The sequence below is a fragment of the Nanorana parkeri genome, unplaced genomic scaffold (assembly GCF_000935625.1).
Source record: "Nanorana parkeri isolate BGI_ZX_2015 unplaced genomic scaffold, ASM93562v1 scaffold513, whole genome shotgun sequence".
Lineage (NCBI taxonomy): Eukaryota > Metazoa > Chordata > Amphibia > Anura > Dicroglossidae > Nanorana > Nanorana parkeri.
The window spans coordinates 815,278-838,453 of record NW_017306781.1 but is presented as its reverse complement, the minus strand read 5'-3'; the positions used below and the strand labels follow the sequence as shown (position 1 = coordinate 838,453).

General features: G+C 40.0%; 1 protein-coding gene across 1 annotated transcript in view; it reads right to left on the bottom strand.

Moving 5' to 3' along the window:
- The window catches only part of LOC108790921 (EF-hand calcium-binding domain-containing protein 6-like), a 34,528-nt gene that overhangs the window by 10,727 nt on the left and 625 nt on the right, over nucleotides 1–23,176 (bottom strand). Inside the window, exon 2 of the mRNA XM_018561283.1 lies at nucleotides 19,026–19,136. Coding sequence (XP_018416785.1) covers nucleotides 19,026–19,136 — 111 coding nt within the window. The remainder of the gene's footprint in view (nucleotides 1–19,025; nucleotides 19,137–23,176) is intronic.

Sequence of the window (23,176 nt, the reverse complement as noted above, 5' to 3'; positions counted from 1 at the left end):
AAAGAAACCCTGGTATAATATATCTACATTGTTCAATTCATATTAGTTTTAAATAACTGACATTAATGGGTACACCTGTACACATGTCTGACTCTTCTCGATAGTATATTCACACAACAGCAGCATAGTAACATCAGGTGACTTGAGCATGTACAGTGGAAGCATTCTTCATTGCAATCACAGACATACGTGCTGTATAGTCCACGAGAACTGCATGTTTACCCTAATGAGTTTTATCTTTGCTTCACTGAGCAAAACGGACGCCTTGAGAAGGCCAAATGCTGCAAACCTCCTAGGCTTTTGTCCGGAGGAATGGCAGGCACTTTGCATCCCTTTTAAAAAGGAAGAAGGCCTTTCCAAGTCCTGATGAGTGATGTGGATTTTCAGGGCGACCTTAGGTCATACAGAACTAATCAAGCGAAAACAATACCCCAAATTTGCCTGACAGACACCAAGTATCTGAAGACTGTATCAAAAAGAATTAGGAATTGACAAACACACAGCCAGTGCCAAAGGATCAAATCTTGAAGGTGGTGGGATTAAAATTATTTATTCATTGTTAATTTATTTATTTATGTATGTGCAAATATCCTGCAGGTGCTGAGGGAAGGCTGAAAGGAGTCAGTTTTAGAGCCAGGGCTAAAATGTTGGTCCATTTACCTCATTCTTATCCTTAAGGCGATCAAAACATTGGCATTTATGAAGCTTGTGGAAGTAGAAAAAACTTGTAAATAAATGCGCACGAACCAGAGACTTAGTCAAGACTGTTGGTCAGAGAGGCCATTAGGGTATTAGCTGTTCAGTGTCCAGCCAATTAGCAAGTGAATACTTATGTCAATACAAGAATAATCCCTATGTGATTTCATGTATAGAAAGGTATCCGTGGCTGTGAATTATCCCTCAATTTCTTTATTGGATAATGTTACATTTGCAAAAATTGTACTCAATTATTCCAGGAAATGAGTATTAAATCCATTAAGGTTACCAATACATGTCCCATTTGTAAAGAATATGTTATTTTCAAATTTTGCCAAGAAACCGGCTACGTATAGGACATCCCTGACACTTCAGGCTGGCAAATATCCACTCAGATATCAAGCAGCTGTCATGTTCAATGTGCATTGGCATATGTATATCCCACATCCGATCATTTTCACCTTCTGAACGTCTGTCATAGCAGCATGAAAAGTGAACATGTGAAGACAGAAATATGTGAGCTGACATTGCTGAATTATTTTTAAGGTGCAGGCTGATCCTGGATTTACTACTTACACTGACCTGGGACAAGCTTGCAAAAGCCATATGATTGTTATGAGGCTGTGACTGACTAAATAGTAAAGTTACAGTCAAGACTGCAGTTCAGGGATCTGCACCTTTAAATAAGTCAGCAAAAGTAGTTTTTATATTTCTTTCCTCAAAGGCTCACTTTGAAGAATAGAATGTTAAATTTGACATGGCTTCAGTCTGCTCTACAACAATGTGATCCTGCTTCATATGTGGCAGATGTACTTTAATGGTCACTTTCAATAAAACTCTTTGCTTCCAAGTTTTCCAGAAAACATAGAAAGGATAATATAAAATACGTATTCATGCAGGATGACTGCATGTGAGTGAGCACAGAGTGAACATTGTGATGTTGACCTGCAACCGATCTCAGTAGGGATTCCATGTAGACAGTGACCTCGGAGGAAGAGCAACACAAGAACTCAACAGGACACAGGATGAGCCTGAAAGTGATACCCAGATGATTTCCTCACAGAGCTTTGTCCTGCTATTCAACAAAGACACACTGCTATCATCATCCACATTTTCTGCTACTTTCGTTTAGAAAGAAAAATTCATACTTATGAAAACATCAAATTTTAACATGTAATTAACTATAACCTGAAGCAACGCCCTTCCAACAGGATCATCTCTTTTACATAGAACATTTCCTCATTTTACTAGTCTCTTGTTGGTTGTGGCAATGTATAAATAAAATTATATAAGAACAACTGTATTTCTGCTGATGACGGAAAAGAAAATGTGTGGCCAAAAAGTATACAGTGAAAAGCTCCCTCTTTCTTCTGCTGCCTATAAGCTGAAACATGCTGTGCCGAATCGTAACTACTGCTCTGCAATAAATAGGATTTACAACAAAATATAGGGACGGGTCTACTAAAGCTTATAGACATACCCTGGAATATAAAATAATTTATTCACAATATCTATCTATATATACTGTGGATCTGCAATATTCACTCTGCAGTTCACTAAGTATGGTTTGCTATGAAATGTGCACATCTATGTCCAAACAACATAATGAAAAGTGGTGGGGTGTTTAAAACAAAAATGTGATTTCACTTGTGTTTTTTGGTCTATTTGACTACTATTATGGATTTTATATACACATTACATGTAGGAACAAAAGCAAGTGTGTACTGATAATGCATTCTGGGCTAAACATAGGATTGTGCACAGTGCACAGTGCACACTGTAACTTCAACATACATTTGTACACAAATGTATACTCTGCTGCTTGGAATGGAGGTTCCACTGATAAATATTCATACATACGGTGCTGATGCCTTTTTTGCTCTAAAAGCAAGGGGATGGATCTTTCTGACCCAACTCTTTGGTTGTTGCATGTTAATTTTATTCCTCACTTAGCAGTTATTTTTGTGGCTGTTTCTTTTTGTTTTTTTTATTTTCAGGTAAAATGTTGACCTTATGGCAACAGAAAGCACAAAAGTAACATTATCTGGATGTTCAACGCACAGGACTGCCCGCAGCTGCCAGCTTCTGTCTTTCCCCGCCAGCCTGCCTGCCTACCCCCTGCCTGTCAGACCTGTAGTACATAGCTAAGGGCAGTGCTCTAAAACTCCTCTTACGCTCTACGTGGGCCGGTAGGGTCAGAAGGCAGCGACTGCATGAGCAACCTATGAAAGAAAATAAAACGCGCTGATCGCAGCACGGAAATCCAGGGCACTCAGCAGATGCAACACAAAAAGCCAATGTCTGGCAAGTACATTTCAGGGAAGATGGCGGAATGTGTGCCGGTGGCGGTTTTGTCTTTGTGGGTGGGGGACGTTGTATAGGAGGAGAAAAAATGTTTTTTCTTGGGGAGCACTCTGTGTGTTAGAAACGTCAGACTGCTGTGCTATGTGCATTACACACTCCTGACCTCTGGGCTCTGTGCATTACGCACTTCTGGCCTCTGCACTCATGAAGTCTATTCACAAAGCTGCTGAAGGATCTAGCCGTAGCTTCGGCTGATCCTTCGGCTAGCTTCGGCCCCAGGACCCCTTCGGTTGAGTAGAACCGAAGGGCTGCTGTACGGGCTATTCACTATAGGACATATGCTTCGGCTCGACTAAGCCGCGTTGAAAGCCGAAGCTGGCCGAATGGCAGGCCGACAGCCTGCTCCTGACAGCTGGGCGGAGCCAGCCGTAATCTCACGGCTGGCTCTGGCCACTTGTAGAGAGATCAGCGTCCCTGGTTACCAGCTAACCAGGGGCGCTGTCATTACACACTGAGAGCGGCCTCCCCGTGTTCTCAGTGTGTAATGACAGATGTTGTTTCTGGTTACCTGGTAACCAGGAACGCATCTGTCATTCCTCCCCCGGACGCTCAGGGAGTCTAATAGGCTCCCGGCCGCCCGGGAGAGAAACACTTTCTTCGAAGCTGGCCGAATGGCGGGCCGACAGCCTGCTCCTGACAGCGGGGCGGAGCCAGCCGTAATCTCACGGCTGGCTCTGGCCACTTGTAGAGAGATCAGCGTCCCTGGTTACCAGCTAACCAGGGGCGCTGTCATTACACACTGAGAGCGGCCTCCCCGTGTTCTCAGTGTGTAATGACAGATGTTGTTTCTGGTTACCTGGTAACCAGGAACGCATCTGTCATTCCTCCCCCGGACGCTCAGGGAGTCTAATAGGCTCCCGGCCGCCCGGGAGAGAAACACTTTCTCACAGAAAGGTTCACTCTGCTCGAGCGAGCAGAGTAAACCTTTCCCAGCTTGTTTTTTTTTTTTCTTCTGACGGCAGCAAAAATTTGCCATAGGAGAGCATAGCTAGATTCCTATTGGCTATTGCATGGGGATAGGGATCCTATGGGGATTTCGTTTTTGTTTTGACAGCAGCAGAGCCGCCCGGCCAATAGAAAACAGTTGGCCGGAGCTAGCTGTCACTGCTAACTCTGCACAATCGTTTTCTATTTTTTTTTTCTCTACTTTTTATACTATTTTTCTGTCCTGCTCGGTCCCACAGAGGGACCAAGCAGAACAGCCGAGCTGAATCCCGCTCAGCGGCATTCAGGTATTTACTCACTGCTGTTCGGCATCTATAAGAATAGAACGAACAGCAGCGAGTAGCCGGCTGGAGGTTCGGCTTAGCCGATCCAGATGTTGGATCGGCTGAGTCGAACTCCTTCTGCACTTCGGGTCGGCCGAACATGCTGAGCATGAAGCCACCCGATGTACGGCAGCTGAGTGAATAGACCCCTATGTGTTGGGCAGTCATAAGCCCTGTTCCTTGGATGTTACACACTACTCACCTTCTGCACTCTGTGCATTACACACTGCTGACCCCTGCACGCTATACATTACACGTTTATGACCCCTGCACTCTTTGTGTTACTTACTCCTGACCTCTGCACACTATGTATTACACACACCTGACCTCTACACTCTGTACCATATTTACTCCTGACCACTGCACACTGTACTTTATGCATTCCTGACCCCTGTACTTTGTGCATTATGCACTCCCTGACCCCTGCATTCTGTATGTTACATACTCCTGACCCCTGCATTCTGTGCATTATGCACTCCAGACACCTGTAGTCTGTGCTAAACATGTTGCATCATTGCTCTCACATGCAGCAACTGGGCATGGAAAATCACTAAATTATTGATTAGATAGGGATTGTTTTTGCTAAGTCTACGTACATCTGCAATGCAAGCATATTATAATGATTTATCACTATTGTTTTTCATTTCCCTTTGCTAAATATGGCCCATTGGGTGTTCACTAGAAATATATTGGAAGTTTAAGGCCCCAGAGCAGTCAAGCAAACATCATTTTCACAGGTAGGTCAGGCTTGGCAGCCTACACAGTTTGCTCAGATTTCCTATATTAGCCTTTGAAGTAAATACACTTTTAAACATTTAACGTAAATGTTTAGAAGATCTTTCCCACTGCGTCCACATTTATCTACGGCATCTATTTTTATTTTTCTGAAAAAATAATATCTATTTATTAGGTGTTCAGTTACATATGACAGTTGCCACCCATTGGGCTGAACACAGAAAGATGTCATGCTTTTACATTTTATATAACTGGTTAATGATCACTAGATCCTGGTTGCACCACTGTTATCTAGACCGAACCTAAGGCTTAGGATACACTGGTAAGTTGTCACCAGCAAGACGATCTGTAGAGAGGGCAAAGAAGCTGGTTTCTACAGAATTGCTCCCTCTCTGATTGGACCAGTCAGATGTCGTTCCCTCACAGGCAAGGAAGATTCTCCAATGTTTTGACCAGTGAGGAAGTAACAACATACAAACAAGTTAGTTGTTTCTTTCACATCTCTATGAATTTCCAGTGTGTCATAAACCTAAGGTTGATGAAAAGGGGCCTAATAACATAATACTCTAGATGCTGACAATTACTCATGAATATTATTGGAACGTCTAGTTGACAATAGCAATCACTTCCTACGATTAGAGGCACTGTTCCCCTACACAGTGAAGTTATCCAATTTATTGAAACTCTTCCAGCAAGGAGGATCGACCTTCCTCTCGGCCACTGAGGGAAAAAAAAGTTTAAAGTACTGCAGGGGCACCACTGTCACCATCGGGTGAGTATTGTGGTGGGTCCTGGTGGTTATCTCACTTACAACAACTGCCTGTTTGTGCCTGCTTGTCTGTGATTACTTTAAACTAAATCTTCTCCTCTAAAACAAGCAAAGGGGGTGAATCATGTGCTCAGTTCAACTGCCAATATCCCCTCATTATTTCATATCAACTTTGTTAAATTTTAATTTTGGAGCATGTGCAGCGAACGTTATGGTCTTGAATGAATGACAGAGGTTTCCCAATGCTCTGTAAAACCCATATAGGTGGTCACAAATGCTCATTAAAACTCTACAGTTCTACTCTACTGTTTCCGACTGTCGCAGATGGATCTTAAAGCTGAACTCTGTGATAGGCAAAAATCGTCTAAATACAAGAGGTGTGTTTATTCTTACTTGACTCTTACTTTGTGTATTTGTTCCAGATCTGTGTAGTCATCAAGTGTGAAATTTTGCCTCTGTGCAGGAGTGTTCTGTATTAACCACTTCCCGGCCGGCCGTTGTAAAAAAACGGCTGGCCAGGAGCTCTCTAGATCTGAGCGGGTGCCTTTAGACGTCTGCTCAGCCACGCCCCCTCGGGGGTTTTCTAGCCCCCCGATGTGATAGCAATAAAGTTAAGTGGAAAAAAAATAGGAAAAAAAAAATTTAAGTTTCCCCCCCAAAAATGTAAAGTTACAAATAAAAAAGAATAAAATTATGTTGTTTTTTTTATAGTCCCCCCCATACATACACACATGCAAACAAGCGTCGGGTGTGCATATGTGCGAAAACGACGATTTCGCCCATTACGCCGCACATGTTACATATCGTCGCGAACGTCAGAATGAGAGCAATAGTTGTTGGGCCATCAATCACTGATAAAACTAAACTGATGAGCTGTAAAAGCTTTTAAAGCGTCGCCTATGGTCAATTTTGGGTATGGTAGTTTTTTGCGATTTTTGCGATTTACGCTGGATTACATCGATGGAGCCATTTTTTATTTTTTTTAAATTAAAAGAATAGTCAAAAATTGACTCTGTTTTTTTTTAATTAAAGGATTTTATCAAAAGTCTGGACTTTTTAATAACTATCTTATTTAACACTTTAGTGAATGGGTAGGGGTACAAGTACCCCTTACTATTTCACAAGGGGGGGGCGGCATTTGGGTGCCCCCTTAATTAAAGTGGTACCCCAATGCAAATAAGCCCCCTTGCCCGCAGACCCCTACAACCACCGCGTCAGTGTTGTGGGGAAGAGGCCCTTGTACCCATCGGCAACCCAATGTCAAGGGCACCTGGCCTGGTAAGGCGCAGGAAGGGGGGTGCTCGATCACCCCCCCCCTTTCCTGCCCTGCTGGGCCAGTGCTTGGATCAAGAGTCTGGTAGGAATGTTAGAGGGGACCCCACGTTTTCTCCCCATTTTTTGGGGCAGGGGTTCCCCTTTAAAATTCCTACCAGACCAGAAGGGTCTGGAATGAATTGGGGTGGAACCTCACGCTTTTTTTTCTCTTCTGCAGACTAAAAAAAAAAATATCTTTTCTCTGGAACTCTTTACCCCAACCTGTCCATCTATCTCCCACCCTGACTGTCTTTAGGCATTCCCTGAAGACTCTTCTCTTCAGGGAAGCCTATCCCACCTCAACCTAACCACTGAACCATCACATTCTCAAACAATTCATCCCCACACAGCTACCTCCTCATGTATCATTTCCCCCTCCTCTTTCAGATTGTAAGCCCTCAGGGGCAGGGCCCTCCTTACCATCCTGTATTGAATTGTATTGTAATTGTAATGTCTTCCTTACATTGTAAAGCGCTGCGCAAACTGTTGGCGCCATATAAATACTATGTAATAATAATAATAATTCGGATACATCCGAATCTCTAAATTTCCGAAATTTGTCCGAATTTTGATTCGGAAGGAAACGAATCGCACATGTCTACAAACTATTTACATGAAGCAGCAGAGAAGGCATAAGGGGGAAACCCATCACCTATGCATGCAGCCAATTTTTAAAACTCTTAAAGAACTGAGAAAAAACTGGGGTGATAAGAGACAGACACAGCCACACACCAATAGAGAGAGACTTGATACCGCTCCATGCCTTCAACCAAGCCCCTTGCTCCCAATTGTCTTCCTTTAAGCACCCGAATCTTCCCCACCTCATGCAGAATGTCACCAACCACTACCTAGACAGGAAGGATTTTATGTCGAATTGGGACCTGGCACCGCGTATTCCATGTTAAGTAATGGACCACTAGGCTAACTAAAACAAGTGTATCCAAACAAAAAGTCCCTCCAGCATTGAATGCTCCGTACACCCACTCAGCATAAGTCAGACTAGAGAGGAAAGGAACACAGAGGGCTTACCCCACCTGTTTGTATACCTCTATGTTAAAAGGGCAACAAAGCAGAAAATGATCTGTAGTCTCCTCCTCACCCGTGCACCGCTCTCGAGGACAACCACGGTCCATCACACTGCTGTGTTTCAAATTGCCCTGAACATAGAGCTTCCTGTGGAAGCACATCCAAGCTAGATCCGTAAATTTAAGTGGCACCCTATCCATATTGATCAATCTTAACCCTTCTCACAAAATTGGGCCTGGGCAATCCCTTAAGGCCAGTGGGTCATGAAAGACTTCGCTCAAGATCCGGCTCATAAAGACTTTCCTCGGAGCAGATTAGAGATCTTCAGCTGACAATCGCCAATGCCACAACAATTTCAGGCACGGCGCAACATAGACTGGGAGCTGACCATGATGACGACTAAGACTCGTCACTTGGCCACCATCTTCCCAAAGTCTCAGAGAAGGCCTAAATCACGATCTAAAAATGCCTGCCCATCCAGTGAGGTTCCTGCTCGTTACCTTCTTTGTGCAGGGTGACTGGTATTGTACCTGTTCCCACTGTAGTTTTCTACAGGCAGCCTGTAGAAGGTGAGTCTGGCAGGTCCTTCCCACAGCTCTGCTCCCGGCACATGCTATGTGTGGGACAGTTATGATGTCAGTGCTAATGTTATGTATTAATAACTAGGTTTGTAAAGGCATTTGGTGCACACAAAGTGGATATATTGTAGACGCTCGTATATACGCGCATAGACGCTCGCATATACGCAATATACAATTTTGCTTGCATTGTGTGTGAATGAGGCCTAATAAAAGGAAAATAAAGAAAGAATGTAAACATTTGATAGAGTAATATCACAAAAATATGGTTCCTACCACACAACACCAGAGCTCTATAGCTAAACATTTGTTTTCTTTTCATTGGACTGTAAAGTATTCTTGCAATATCAAAAAGTTTATTAATTCCAAAACTGCAACTATTACTAGAAAAAAAAAAGACACAAATTTAAACGAAAATTATTTACAAGAAACATTTGATAGGAGGTTGGAAGAAATTATCCATTTAAAGTAAAAGTCTCAATTTGTTTGCATTTATCTACTGCCAGCAAGCAGTAGATATATGCAAACACATTGAAAAAAAAAATAAAAAATTGTCAAATAGACAATTACTTACCTCTGTCTGCGCCGCTCAGAACACATCTTCCAAACGGCTCGTGCAGAAGGAAGTGTAGGGGGGCACATACGCAGTGGAGATCACCAGCTGAGAGAAGAGGGGAGACCCAGTAGAAGTAGCCGGGTGCATGCATGTCGGACAGACTCCGTGGGACACAGAAGAAACAACAGTCTGCGCTGGATCAGAGACCAGCACCAAAGCTGGAGGGACGGTTGGAAACCAGTGGAAGGAAGAATATGATCGGATCAAGAGGCATCACATAAGGTAAGTATTAAAAGCAGAATTAGAAAACAAACATTTTCAGTGTCTGTTTCCATTGTTGTAAAATAGATTGTATATTGATGTGGGTCAAAGAAGAAGGGAGGAAGAGAAGGGACGAGAAAAGAGAAGAGAATCTATGAATGCATTGAAGATTGATGCTATGTGCATGGGGATATGTAATGTCTATATTGTATATATGGATTTGTATGGTTATTTTTGTTTGTGATTGTTTAATAAAAATCTTTAATATTTAAAAAAAAGCAGAATTAGAATGAGGGAAAACAAAATGTGACTTTAATGTCACTTTAACTTCAGAAAAATGGAATGGAAATGGAATTTTTCATCAGCTGGACGAACAAACTTTTCACATGGGTTTTCTCATCTTAAGGTTACTGAATGATTGCGCGCAAAAGGCACGCACATTTTCAGAGCTTGGAAGCATGATTATGAGCGCATCTGCCACTATCCAACATTTCCAATATTTTGTTAATAAACAACCTTTGCAACAGGAATGATCATTACTGTTATTGGAAAGATCTGTGAAAGATACTTACAACAAGCCTTTGCATAGAATAGAATAAAGTGTAATTTTAAAAATAAAAAAATAACAGTGCAGTGTGTTGTAACAATGCATCGCACCACCCCTACACATCGCACACTAGTGCACACTTGCTATACAGTGTGCAGGCTGGTGTGAATAGACACTAAACCATTTGAATAAATACTGACTGTTGTAAGCAACCCTGCCAGTGGTATATGGATGGTCCCAACCCTCATATGTCACTTTTGCTTGACAGTTTGTTCTGCATGTAAATGTGGGGGGAAGAATAAACAAAGGCATATGAAATAAAAAAGCAAGCGACATACTGAATACCTTCAAACAGGTTCTAACCACATACAGTTACCAGAATACAATAAAGGGGTAAACAGAGTTGATGTCTTCTTTCAGTTTGCATGACTACATGGGTAACCCAGGTGAAGGATAACTTGCCTTCATCCTCAGCACAAAAGCAGTGTGACACTGCTGAAAAATCTTAGGAGATACAATCCCAGTAGGAAAATTACACTTTTCTTTTCATGCAAGGTAAAGGAAAAAAAAAGAAGAAATATAAATGAGATGCAAACTTTACATTTAAAATGGCATTGTTCTTCGCCTAATCTGGCCACCATCCTAGTGGTGATCTGGCTATTAGAGAAAAAGGAGAAGAATGGAAAACATTGGCAGGGATTGAAGCCAGGGGATGAATGTGGAAATGTAGAACGATTGTTTCTTTTTTTTCCTGTCTTTCAGCTGACGGTTGTTTCTGTCTGTTTTTTAGAACTGATCCAAGGGGACAGGGAAAGTCAGTGTGGGGAGCTCTAAGGAAGACCCCTTTCTACAGCTGCGGCTGAGAGGATTAAAGTGCTTCATATACAAGGCAACATTACACAAGTAGCCTTTGAACAAAAGTCATGGATACTATTAATGATATGGTAATCCTTAATCGAGCTACCTCCCAGTAGTGATTATACTGACATGGGAAGAATATATAAGTCGGGGATGCGTCACACAAACAACACTGTTCTATTGTCCTGGCCAAGCTTGAGCAGGACTAACTTTAGTTGCATCTAAAGCGTCACTTTTCTCCTCTATGTATAGAAAGAACAAAAATCTGAACCTAAGACTGGATTTGCTTCCTGCAAGTTCCCACACACATCTTGTGTCATTTAGAAGGGAAAACATCCCTGACAACCTTTGGTATTGATGCCTATCTGAGAGCTGGACCACACAAAAGTTACTTCTGGAGGTCTGGTGGAAGATGATTTAATTGCTCCACAAATCATGTGTCTCCCTCCAGCTATGTGCATTGAAAATTAACAAACCAGCAGCAAAAACTATTTTCTGGATAAATGTGCATACCTGTAAACTCATTGTTAGCTAATGTGTCTTTGTAAGTAAAACTGTGCAGCTCTCTTCAAACACTGGCTGTCCATCACCCAGAGAAAAGCCTATGTCAACATTTTACTTCCATTCTCCTTTCTAAAAAGAGTAAATATACTACATGGAAGGGGGCGTTAGAACATGAGTAAAGACATACTGGGCGGATTTAACAATGACAACAAAGTTGATCCTCAAGTAACAGTTGTAAAAAATACAATTTCTAATATTGTGTTTACATTTGGTATCAGCAACATTTATTTAGATGAAACATTAAAACTAAACTTTTTATTAAAAATTGCATGATACAAAGCAGTAATAATAAAACTGAAGGTGTTTGAGGTAATTAGCTTAAGTCTGAACCTTGGCCAAACATAAATATGCAGTGAATTGTATAAAGTCTGAGGAAAAAATCTAAGGGGTCCTGAAAGCTTTTTAATAACTTGAAATAGCCAATAAAAGGTATCACTTAGACTACAAACTTTCTGCAAAAAATACAGTTGACAGTGGCATACCCAAGATGGGTGCAGCCCACATTGGAAATCACCACTTACAGGGTGCCCTGTTGCAATTTGCACGCCGCTGGCAGCGGCAAAGTGTCCTATTGGATACCTCACAGCTCAATTATCAGAGCTGCTGCAGTCTTCCTCTAAAACATGGAAACCTGGAGACGTCCGAGGATCAGAGGGAGAAGAGTGATGGCTCCATACATTGCTTTCGGACACTATTACCAAAGTAACCTGCTGTAGCCCACTGCCTCTTGCTGCAGGACAGGTAAGTGGTGGATGTTTTTACAGCATGTCCTACCGGACTAGCAGGAAATATAAGTGACACTTTCCAGCCAGTCACTGATCACCACTGCTGGGGGAAGTGTTATTTTTACAGTCAGTCATTGACCACTAATGCAAGGGGGAATATTGGGGTATTTGCTTTTTTTTATAGTTGGCCACTGTTAATTACTTCATACCCCCAAAAATTATATATTTTCTGAAAGCCAAGACCTGGTAGAATTAAATGGCGGCAGTTGCAAATTTTGATGTTGCACGATATTAGCACAACTCTTTATCAAACCCATACATCTAGTAAAAAATGCACTTAAGTTGAATTTATTTCCCACGAAACACAATATAATACCCATTTTTTTAAAATATAAAAGATGAGGTTATGACGAGTAAAAAGATACCCAACATGCCCAGGGTACAAATTGTGTGCGTCTGTGAAACGGCAACAAAATTCAGTACCCCAAAAAGTCCATTAATGACATTTGAAGAGCCCCTACAGGTAATCAATTTAGACATATGTGTAAACATTGACCCTAGAATTATTGCTCTCACTCTGGCATGTGCGGCGATACTCAACATGTGTAGCGCATACTTTAATTGCTATCACATAGGGGGGCTTACAAGAGACTGGTTATCTAATACATCCGATTGCCTTATTATTTCTACAGCCAATTTAAGAGAGTTGCACTTCCTGTCCTCCTGTACAGGTAAAGTACAACTAAAGGCTCCTGTATTACAGTCTAAACAAGCACGAAATCCAGTTACTATGTGATGCACAAGCCTCATTATAATGTGTCTACAAATCTGTGCTTCTGGATGAAACACCTTGTGTGGATAACAAAGCTGCTACAATCAAGACAGATGAGTCCAAAATGTGGGAATTAATTGTGTGGCGCTAAGTAACCCTTTATAAACTATTAAATATATTGGTGATTAATAAATAATGTTCAGAAACAATTAAATAGTTAATAAGTTATTTTTCTTTACTTTCCCTGACTGAGCCAAATCCTCCTGGATCACACATTCTCCCTCTCAGACACTGCATCTCACATTGGGAGGGTTTCAACAACAGAGGCAGTGCTGCCAAACCAAAAAACAGTGGGCAGAACTAGATGTGGCCAAGTGCTAATAGACAAATGCTTGGTAATCAATAGCGATAATACTGACGCACCCACTGCAAAAAATGTTCATCACACTGTAGTGCAACCAAGTATAGCCTGCATGAGAGTGGCAACTTTGTTTTAAATTCAGTGGAAGTGCAGCATTGTTGTCGCACCATCACCAGAATCTGCATTAGATGGACTTCACTGTCAGACTTAACAAGTGTTTGGGGGATTTTGCAGGGGGGCTAAGGGAACATTTTAATGCAAAGTTATAGTTCTACCTTTAGAATCATAGGAAAATTTATTGTTTCCAACAATCATACAGCACCTCCGGTCCACCAGCCTTTTCCTTAGCCACAAGTTTAGCCAGTCTTACAAAATAAGGTATTATTTCTATAAATAGTATTTGTACTTTTCCTAGATGATTTATTCACAAGTACTACATAAAGTTAAAAGAATAAGGCTTTAATTAGCTGAATCCTGGCTGTACGATGTGGTTTGGCCATACATATGTTTATTCAGACGTGACAATAAACAAGTGTACCCAAGCTTATTCTCGTAAGCAACCACAAAAAGATGAATGTAGCAAAAGCAACTGACATTTAAACATGCTGACTTGCCAATCATATCCATATAAACACTAAACCCTATACATAGGGAATCTTACTCACAGACTGAATCACTTCTCTGTACTGCCATCAGAAGAAATGCATGAGCATCAACATGTCTCTACTATATTACCTAATTTTGCCATTAGCTACTAAATATTACCTACTGATGTGGAAATAAAAACCCAGCACAAGAAATAAAAATAATACTTTATAACAATATCTATTACCCATTTACAGTGACCACCAATGTAAGGTGACAATTGACAAAGGCCACCAATCTACACCACCAGTGTAAAGGGAGGTTTCACTGAGGGGGCTGCGTTAACCTATAGTCTGTAAAGTAGGTTATACACTATTAACTGTTGCACTGTGTATGCTATGCTGTATGTTGCATTCTCCAGAGCACTATGCCCTGATGTATGTTACATACCCTTGGTAGACATGTGTGATTCATTTCATTCCGAATTGAAATGTGTACGAATTTCTGTAAATTAGGACATTCGGATGCATCTAAATTTCTGAATGACCGAAATAACTAATCCAAATGAATCTGAATTTTTGATAACGAAATTCAGATACTTACGAATTTCATTCGTAATGAAATGCAACAAGCTGGAGAGCTGTCATTTTACCGCTCTCTGGCTTCTCTGACTTGTATCCCGAATGAAAGCAAAGTAACACAATATTGTTACAAAATGTAAATAAAGAAAGAAGCTGAGAGATCTGTGTTATGCCCCAGTGTTTTTTTTCCGAGCTGAAAAGCATGAAAATAGAAATCCCATTTATTCCTATGGGAGTCGTTCACGCAAACACGATGAATCGCGTGTAACAATACGCTTGTTGTTTAAAATAGTCCATGAGGTTCTTTTGGGACGCTTATCAGCCAGCTCATTTTGTTCTATAGATTTCAATGGAAACAAGCCAATTAGCGCGTTTTTTCACTTTTTTATATTTTGCACGTTTTTGCAGCTGAGACTGCTTTTCATTGGACAACTGAAAAGCAGACACTCGATCCCGAATGTAAAGAATCTGACAGCTGTCACAGAATACAGAAAAGTGTATAACTGTTTACAGAAATAATCATTTAAATAAACAGCGTGTGGTTCCACCTACAACTTAGGTCTGGTAGGAATATTAAGGTGAACCCCAATGGCAATTTTGTTTTCAAATGTGGGGCCCCCCTAAAATACCCTACCAAACCCTTAATCTTGGCAGCAGCCTGGCAGGGCCGCTCACTCCACCATACCAGGTCCCCTAGAAAAGCACCTTGTCCCCATGCCAAAACATTGGTGTGGGAAGTTTGTATTGTTTTAAAACGCTGGAATTACTTTTTTTAAAATAAAGAAATTGTCAAAAACTCATGATGTGTTTTTTGTTCAATTGGGCTGAATTTGCTGGGCTAACCAGTCACGGGCAAAATAGCAGTCATTTGAAATATATGCCATATTATTTTTCTTACAGTGAAATGATCAATTCCAAATAATTTGTCAATCTTTTTTTAATCCCTTGCTATAATTATAGGCATCCACAGCCTTCTTTCTGAGGGCCTTAGAGGGTTATTTTGATCTTGGCATGATGAAACCACACATGTGAGATATCCGAGATTTAAATAAGATAGATTCCATGTGACACCTCTGCATTTCCATTCATTCAGATCATGATAATGGATGCACTATGTCAATTGTATCATTTGTTTAGGTACCTCTCCTCCATCCTATGCTGAAGCAACCAAATAACAAGCTAAAATAATGGAGTATTCTAACAAACTAATTTAGAAACACCTGTAATGGGTGCATGAGGTGACTAATCTGTGTCATGCAAGCAGAGGGAACTATGCAGGGGCAGCTTAGTTTTCCAGGCAGATCAGTTATTTTCTGACATTTTTTTTGAACATTACAGTTTTAAAATTCTGTTGTTAATAGGGATGCACCGATACCACTTTTTTAAGACCGAGTACGAGTACCGATAATTTTGATCAAATACTCGCAGATACCAATTACCGATACTTTTTGTTAAAGGGATAGGTCAAATTTTTTCTAAAGCAATACATACTAATGCTTTAAGGTCACTTTCTTAATATTATGATTCATGAGATGACGAGGGAGCATGACGCCGGCTTCCCGGCCAATCAGAATGCCGGGCACTGCGTCATTACATGGCGCCCGGCTTCCGGATTTGCTAGCTTCCTGACCAATCGGGAAGCCGGGTAGCGCGTCATTGCACGCTACTCGGCTTCCTAAGTGACGAGAGAGCATGGAGCCGTTCCCCTGCCAATCAGGAAACCGGGCAGCGTGTAATGATGCGCTGCCCGGCTTCCTGATACAGGAAGTACTCGTGCTAGGTATCGGAGCATTTGGGTGAGTACGAGTACTCACCCAAATACTCGGTATCGGCACCGATACCGATACTAGTATCGGTAACGGTGCATCCCTAGTTGTTAATATTCTACAATATAGAATTACAGTTACACACTTATGCTTTGTGATTATGTTGCTAGTTTGAGGGTTAGAATTAAATTTAGGGGCCATTTCTAGAAATTGTACTTCTTTCCATCCTTCTAGGATTGCTAACCTCAATTAAGAAATGGATTCTTCACTTTCCACTTGTGGTACCGACTTAAATTAATGATAGATATTTAAAATTCTTGTAAACCTGGAGTGTATGCTAGCTTTCATCAACTCTACACACCTCTGTGCATTGCTACGGTAAAGAACGCCTATCACTATTAGCTGAGGCGGCGCCCCTTCTGACCAGCCACCTTTTTTGTCCTGTTCTCCCACTATTCTGCTTTTTCTCTATTTTCTTCTCTCCCATTATCACCTAACCCAACTGGCTAATAGGTATATTAACATACTTAGGCTAGTATGCCTTACTCTCATCTCATCTCAGCAGGGGTTGAGGAGGCAGCAGGAGTGCTGCCTTCTCACCCCTGCTTCCTTAACCTGCCGTATTTACTGAAGTCCCAGCCTGTCAGATTGTATGTATTGTTGAAATATAATATTATTGCACAAAGTTTGCCAATTTGGCATCTCTTTTTTTGTCTTTTTGATGCCTCTAATTTAAGGTGTATTCTTGAAATTTTTAAGTAAAAATTAGCCCCGATGCTGGCGACGTACACTGAACGTCGTCAGTCACGAAGGGGTTAAAAAAATATATGGGTCAGTTTGAGGGTCATTAGTTTGAGGGTCATTAAGGGTTACATTTTAGGGGGTTAAAGCTGAACTCCAGGCAAACAGCCTAATACACATACATTGAAGTACATATACACAATTTATGTGTATTAGGCTTAAGTGCATATGTATATGGTAGGCGCCTTACCTATTATAGTATTTGTATTTCTGTCCATCCATTCTAGAGATATAAATAGCCCTACCTGCCTTTTTTCTGCTGCGGTTAACCAAACACATAGGTATACTCCTTTTACCCAGCCTGTGAAGGTACAGTGAAAAAGCAGCAACAGACTAGTGAAGTCATCTCTCCAGGACTGGCTTCCCATTATGCCCACTCCTTTTCCCAGTTTCCGTACTGCTGTGCAAGAAATAACTAGAGGCTTCAAACAATTCAGACTAAAGTATTTATGTTAGTTGTATTTAGAATGTAATCATTTCCTTTAATAAATACTTTGCTGCATTCAGTTGTGTTTTTTAATATCTGCCTGGAATTCAGCTTTAAGGGATACATTTGGATTTAGAGGTTGCTGTTAGGGGATAAGCTAAAACTTAGGGTTAGAAGTTAGGTTGAGGGTGGGGGATTAAACTGAGATTCAGGGTTAGCAGTTATGAAAAGAATTAGGGGCAGGGGTTAGGTAGAGATTTAGAGTTGAGGTTAGGTTCAGAGTTAGGAATAAGTTCAAATTTAGGGTCAGAGGTTAGTTAGAGATTTAGGGTTGGGATGAAGTTTAGAGTAAATGTATTGACAAATATGCATTAGTGACAACAACAAAAAATCAAACAACTATCATTTAACTCATCTAATGCAAACATTTGCATAGAAAACACTGTCAGAAAATTGATAGACATGGCTCTTTCTATAAAGATTGGCATAAAGAAATGAATGTCTTTTCTTTCAGAACACATTTGCGAACTAATTTATTCCAAATGCATAAAAGGGCTAATTAAACTTTGTTTTGTGAAATTGGTGAAATGGTTCTGGTCAGCGTTGTACTCATTTGAAAAGCTTTGTGCAGAAAATGGAATAGGTTTAAAAAGTGGTAAATGAAAAAGTGATGCATTCTAGGTTAAAAAAAAAGGAATTAAAAACTATAAAAATTATTATACATATTGAACTCCAAGCAGTTCAATATAGTATATCCAGTCTACACCCTTTTTTGTTCTGCGTTGGGTTAGCCCCAATAAAATGCTATTACATGCAATAAAATGAAACATAAAAAAATCTAAAACTTTAAAAATCAAAAGCATTATAATTGAAAGTGGCCAGACTGGCCTTATAGCAACCATGTACATACATTTGTCACCATACCCTGCCTCCATTACCAGTATATAAGGATGCACCAATACCACGTACCATACTCGGTACAAGTACAAGTACACATACATTTCCAGCTCTAGGACTAAACTAGAGAAAAATTCAAAAGTTAGGAAGCAGCTTTATATATATATATATATATATCTAATAATAAAAAATGCCAAGTATCAGCACTGGTATCTGAAAAGTATCGGTGCATCCCTATATAGGACTATAGAAGTGGGGGTAAAAAGTCAATTCATAGTTATGCCACTTTAAACAAATACAAACTATGTAAGAATATACCAAAATGCTTACAAACAATTTAAAAAAACATATATGTAGACTAACTTTTATAAGTTGATAATAGGTACATACAATAATATGTGGAGTATTCAACAGCATGCACACTAATAAATGGGTTCCTGGATTTTAGTTTTGTGACATATGATGCTACTGGTCACATTCAAATGAATGCATATGGTGTATCACTTAAACCAGCAGTGACAAATATATTCTATGCACAAACAACATGCAAATAATAGACCAAGACATAAATTACCGAGAATCAAACATTGCCATGAAGTGAGGGTATCTGACATTCCCATCTTCGTCAAGGGAGGCTCTGTCAAGTAGCTGCTCAAAGTCCTCATCAGTAATCTCTACACCAAACCTGAAACAGAGGTTAGTACCAGTCAATCAAGTAGTTTGTTTGCCTCTCAAGCGCCCACAATACCACAAGCATATGGCTGCCATTAACGCTGTCACCACTCTGCCCCTCGCCATCAAGAATGCCCACGTGAATATCAGAGGTTAATCATGTTTTTCCGCAGTGAAAGAATTTCAAGCTCAGCACCCGCACATGAGCCTGGCCAGTAGACAAGATACCGGCATAGAAAGCCATGTCGGATTGTCCTCTATAAGACTGTATTCATTGGGCTAAAACACTGTATTGCTTAAACAAGTTAACACTGCAAAGGGGCTTTTCAGTAGTGCCGGTTAGCTTGAAAGGAAATTTACAAAAAAACATTGCTTTCCATAAGAAACACAGAGTGAATTTGGAAAGTGCATTGTCAGGGCTCTTAAGAGGAATAACTGGAAAGTGCCAGTATTTGTTCAATAGCAACAAAGTGTTTTCATCCCTGGAGCATAATTTAAGCATAATCCCCAAAACACATTCAGAAATCAGGGTGACTTAAGAAAATAATGATTAACAAGGCTTCATTCATTATGTGGAGACGGTGATAATGAACAGCTGACTTTTGGGGGAAGAAGGTTGTGGAGGGGATGGGAATTGCGGTAAGTTTCTTTCCTTGTGGCAAGGGTAAAGAATACTATGCCACAAGTAACTATTCAACTCATTTTGCAGACTGTTCATCACTTTGACAGATTTATGTAAATAAAACAGACCTTTGTAAAACTACAGAAGGATTCCCTGTCATGGCTTTAGACATAAATGTCTTTCTCAGGACAAAAATTGCCCAGTTCCTTAAAGGTTCTGTAAAGTTATGTATATCACAGTGGTAGCAGCTCATTAGCATGTAAAAGGCATTTTGCTTAATTCCGATCTTGTACATATGTGGTATATAGCCCAGCACAATAAAATATGGTAATATACTTCATGCAATTATGGAAGCCCGCACAGCTCTTTAAAGGTTAGATGCATTAACCTCTAGAGTTCTAAAATGTACTAAATGAGAACAAGTGAAGTCCTGCAAACCCACAGGTCTAAAACACAAGAGATGATGAATAGGTAAATGTGCAGCCATCTAAAATGAAAGCAGTTTATTTGATATGTCCAGCCTTTTTCATACTATATACTAAAATGAAAGTATAGTATATTACTAAAATATACTATATACAAAAGTTTTTATGAAAAGTTATTAATATTATTCCTCCCAGTTCTAAATTAATAAAAAGAGATCCAGATGTCAGGTGATGGCCTACAGTATATACTTAAAGCATGTTTATTTGTACACACGATTTATGCACAAGATATTATTATTATTACTACTACTGACTTGTATATTGCTTTAATAAAAAGCATCCAATAAATCTAGATTTTCCATTAATGAACCTTGCTGACCAAGTAACTATTGACAAAGCAATATAAAATTATTCCATATGCAAAATGTTTCACAGTTACATAGTTAGTCAGGTTGAAAAAAGACACATGTCCATCAGTAATGATTTAAAATGCAACTGCACTTGGAACTTTTTTCCCCAGATCTATATCATGTTTTTCCTGCTCTCCTTTTAACCAGGGAATACAATGTGGAAGTGATGGGCTCAGTGCATATTCTATACATTTGGAGAGGGATAAATAGGCTTATTTTTCACTACACACCACAGAGAAAAATAAATAGTGACACCAAACACACACACACATATATATAGCTCGTTTTATCTTGAGGGATGTAATGGGGACAAATACTTACCTTTCACCTTAGTCCCACGACAGCTATATGACCAAAGAAGAAGATGGGGACAGATAGTCCAGTGGGAGGATTCCTGTGGGATTGTGGTGTAACGTATGTAATGCACTACATTAGTGCCCTCTAAACAAGCAGTATATCTTGTATTCGCCTATCAATATCTATTTTGCTGTCAGCCTGAATTTCCACTTTAACAATTCTGTAAAGCTGCATTTTCTCTTAGTTTTTCATAAACTGGGGAAGGATTAGAACCTCTGTCAATTTTTATTAATATCTGGGTCCCCACTGGTTTTGTGGTCAATGAGACAGGATGTGAGAGAAAATCCCACTATGGGACACAAGTGGTAAAATATCTGCCAGTTTTCTACTACAAACAATTCATGCAACAACAGAATTCATCTTTTCAGAATCAAATCCTTACAGGTTTATTACTGGCTGTGTCCTGTAACCCTTCGTTAAACCTTACCTCATACCCTGACCTTAAAAATTAGATTTCTCAATCCATGCTAAACAGAATGGAGGAACAAATCTCCTGCTGCAGCTATTGTATTCCAAAACGTTCAACCTAACCCCAATGCTAAATTACCTCTCACTTCTTGTAAGAGAAAACATGAAGCAAGGAAATCCTTCCTAACAGGAATAAGCAATGAAACCCTGACAACTCTACCAATAAAATAACAGCAAATCTTGCTTGAATTTGGGCTTTAAATATGGCTTCATGCATTGCTAATGCTCCGTAAAACATGAAGGATGCAATAATGTTTCTTGCTATTCTTTCCACAGGTGCTACAGAAATAAAGGTGTCTTATAGTACAGATAAGCTTCCTATTGCCTTTTCTACAACCCTTTCATGTCTGACTTCTACAATCCATAGCTGTACAGCTAGCCTGAAACTACTGTGATGATATCATACAAAGATCAAGGGCTCCGGCACACAGGTGAATTCCCTATTAAGCACTGAAAACAGAGGCTATATATATGTATATGAGATGTTATAAAAGTTGTAGGGAACAGAAAGGCTTTGTGACCTTATGTATTTATTAACATTCCATGTGACCCCCAAATCAAAATTCTTTGATCAATTTTCAGAGAGCAATAGGGATTCTTGGTCATATAGCAAAGCTCTCCAGAAATTGGCCATGGGACAGAGACCTAATGAAGATAACAATAGCAATCTGATGGTTTATTATATACCAATTAGTCCACCATTGTGAATTAATCACTCACAGGCAGAAGACAACAAGCACTCCAGCTATTTCAAGGGCCAGCTGCTAATACATTACAATAACATAATACAATCTGATATTTTTAGAAAAGTGCAAATGTACAGAAATATTATGTCGTCACAGGCAGGCAGCAGGTGCCAAAGATATATAGAACAATTACAAGACAAGCGCCTGACCTTTGGATGAATCAGTCAGTTGGGAAAGTGTCATTCTCCCACAGGCATTATCCCTATTGTCTATGGGTAGCCAAGGTGTTCCTGTACACTGGTGGCATGGGACAGCTGAATTAGAAAACCAGTCAGACACGTTCTTAACATATCACTGGCTTTATTTTGAATGGCCAAAGCATCCTGATAAAAGTTTCATTTTTATGCCAGTTATCCACAATCTAACAATAGTTGATATGCATGAGAGCTGAATGGGAGACAGTGATGGAATATTGAGACAATGGCAGGATTAGGACACAATAGTGGAAAGCCGGAGCGATGGAGGTTGTGAGACAGTGAAGAGGAAGGCAGAGGAGCAGCGGGGGGAAGATGATGGGGGGTGGAAATGCTAAGAAATATCTTTGTTATTTGGACATATAACCCTCATAAGATATCCAGTGGAAGATGACATGTATCCAGAATCTCTCTCTCTCCTAATCCTTCCTGGTTAAAGAAGGGTTACTGCTATAGCGTAGAACCAGCAGTAGTACAACTGCACTTCCATTAATGTCTTAGTTTCTCAAGTAAAAGGAATCCTGATCCAGAAAGCCAGGCTTTCTAGATGAGACATCCCAGATTTCTGTTTTAAGGCATATAAATGTTTTTTACTAATGACTTGTTTAGTCTTATTAGGGAATCAGAGCAAGGGAAACTAAAATAAATCTGTTATTTATAACAGTCAATCAGATGTAACTGTTATTTATGCAGAGTATGTAAATTATTCTAATTATATAATTAGTAAACACAAATTTTTTTTTTCTTTTCTGCAGCCATACACTGCACGATTATCGTACGAGAATCGCGGGAAATCCCGCGATCATACGATAATCGCAAAGTGTATGGAAG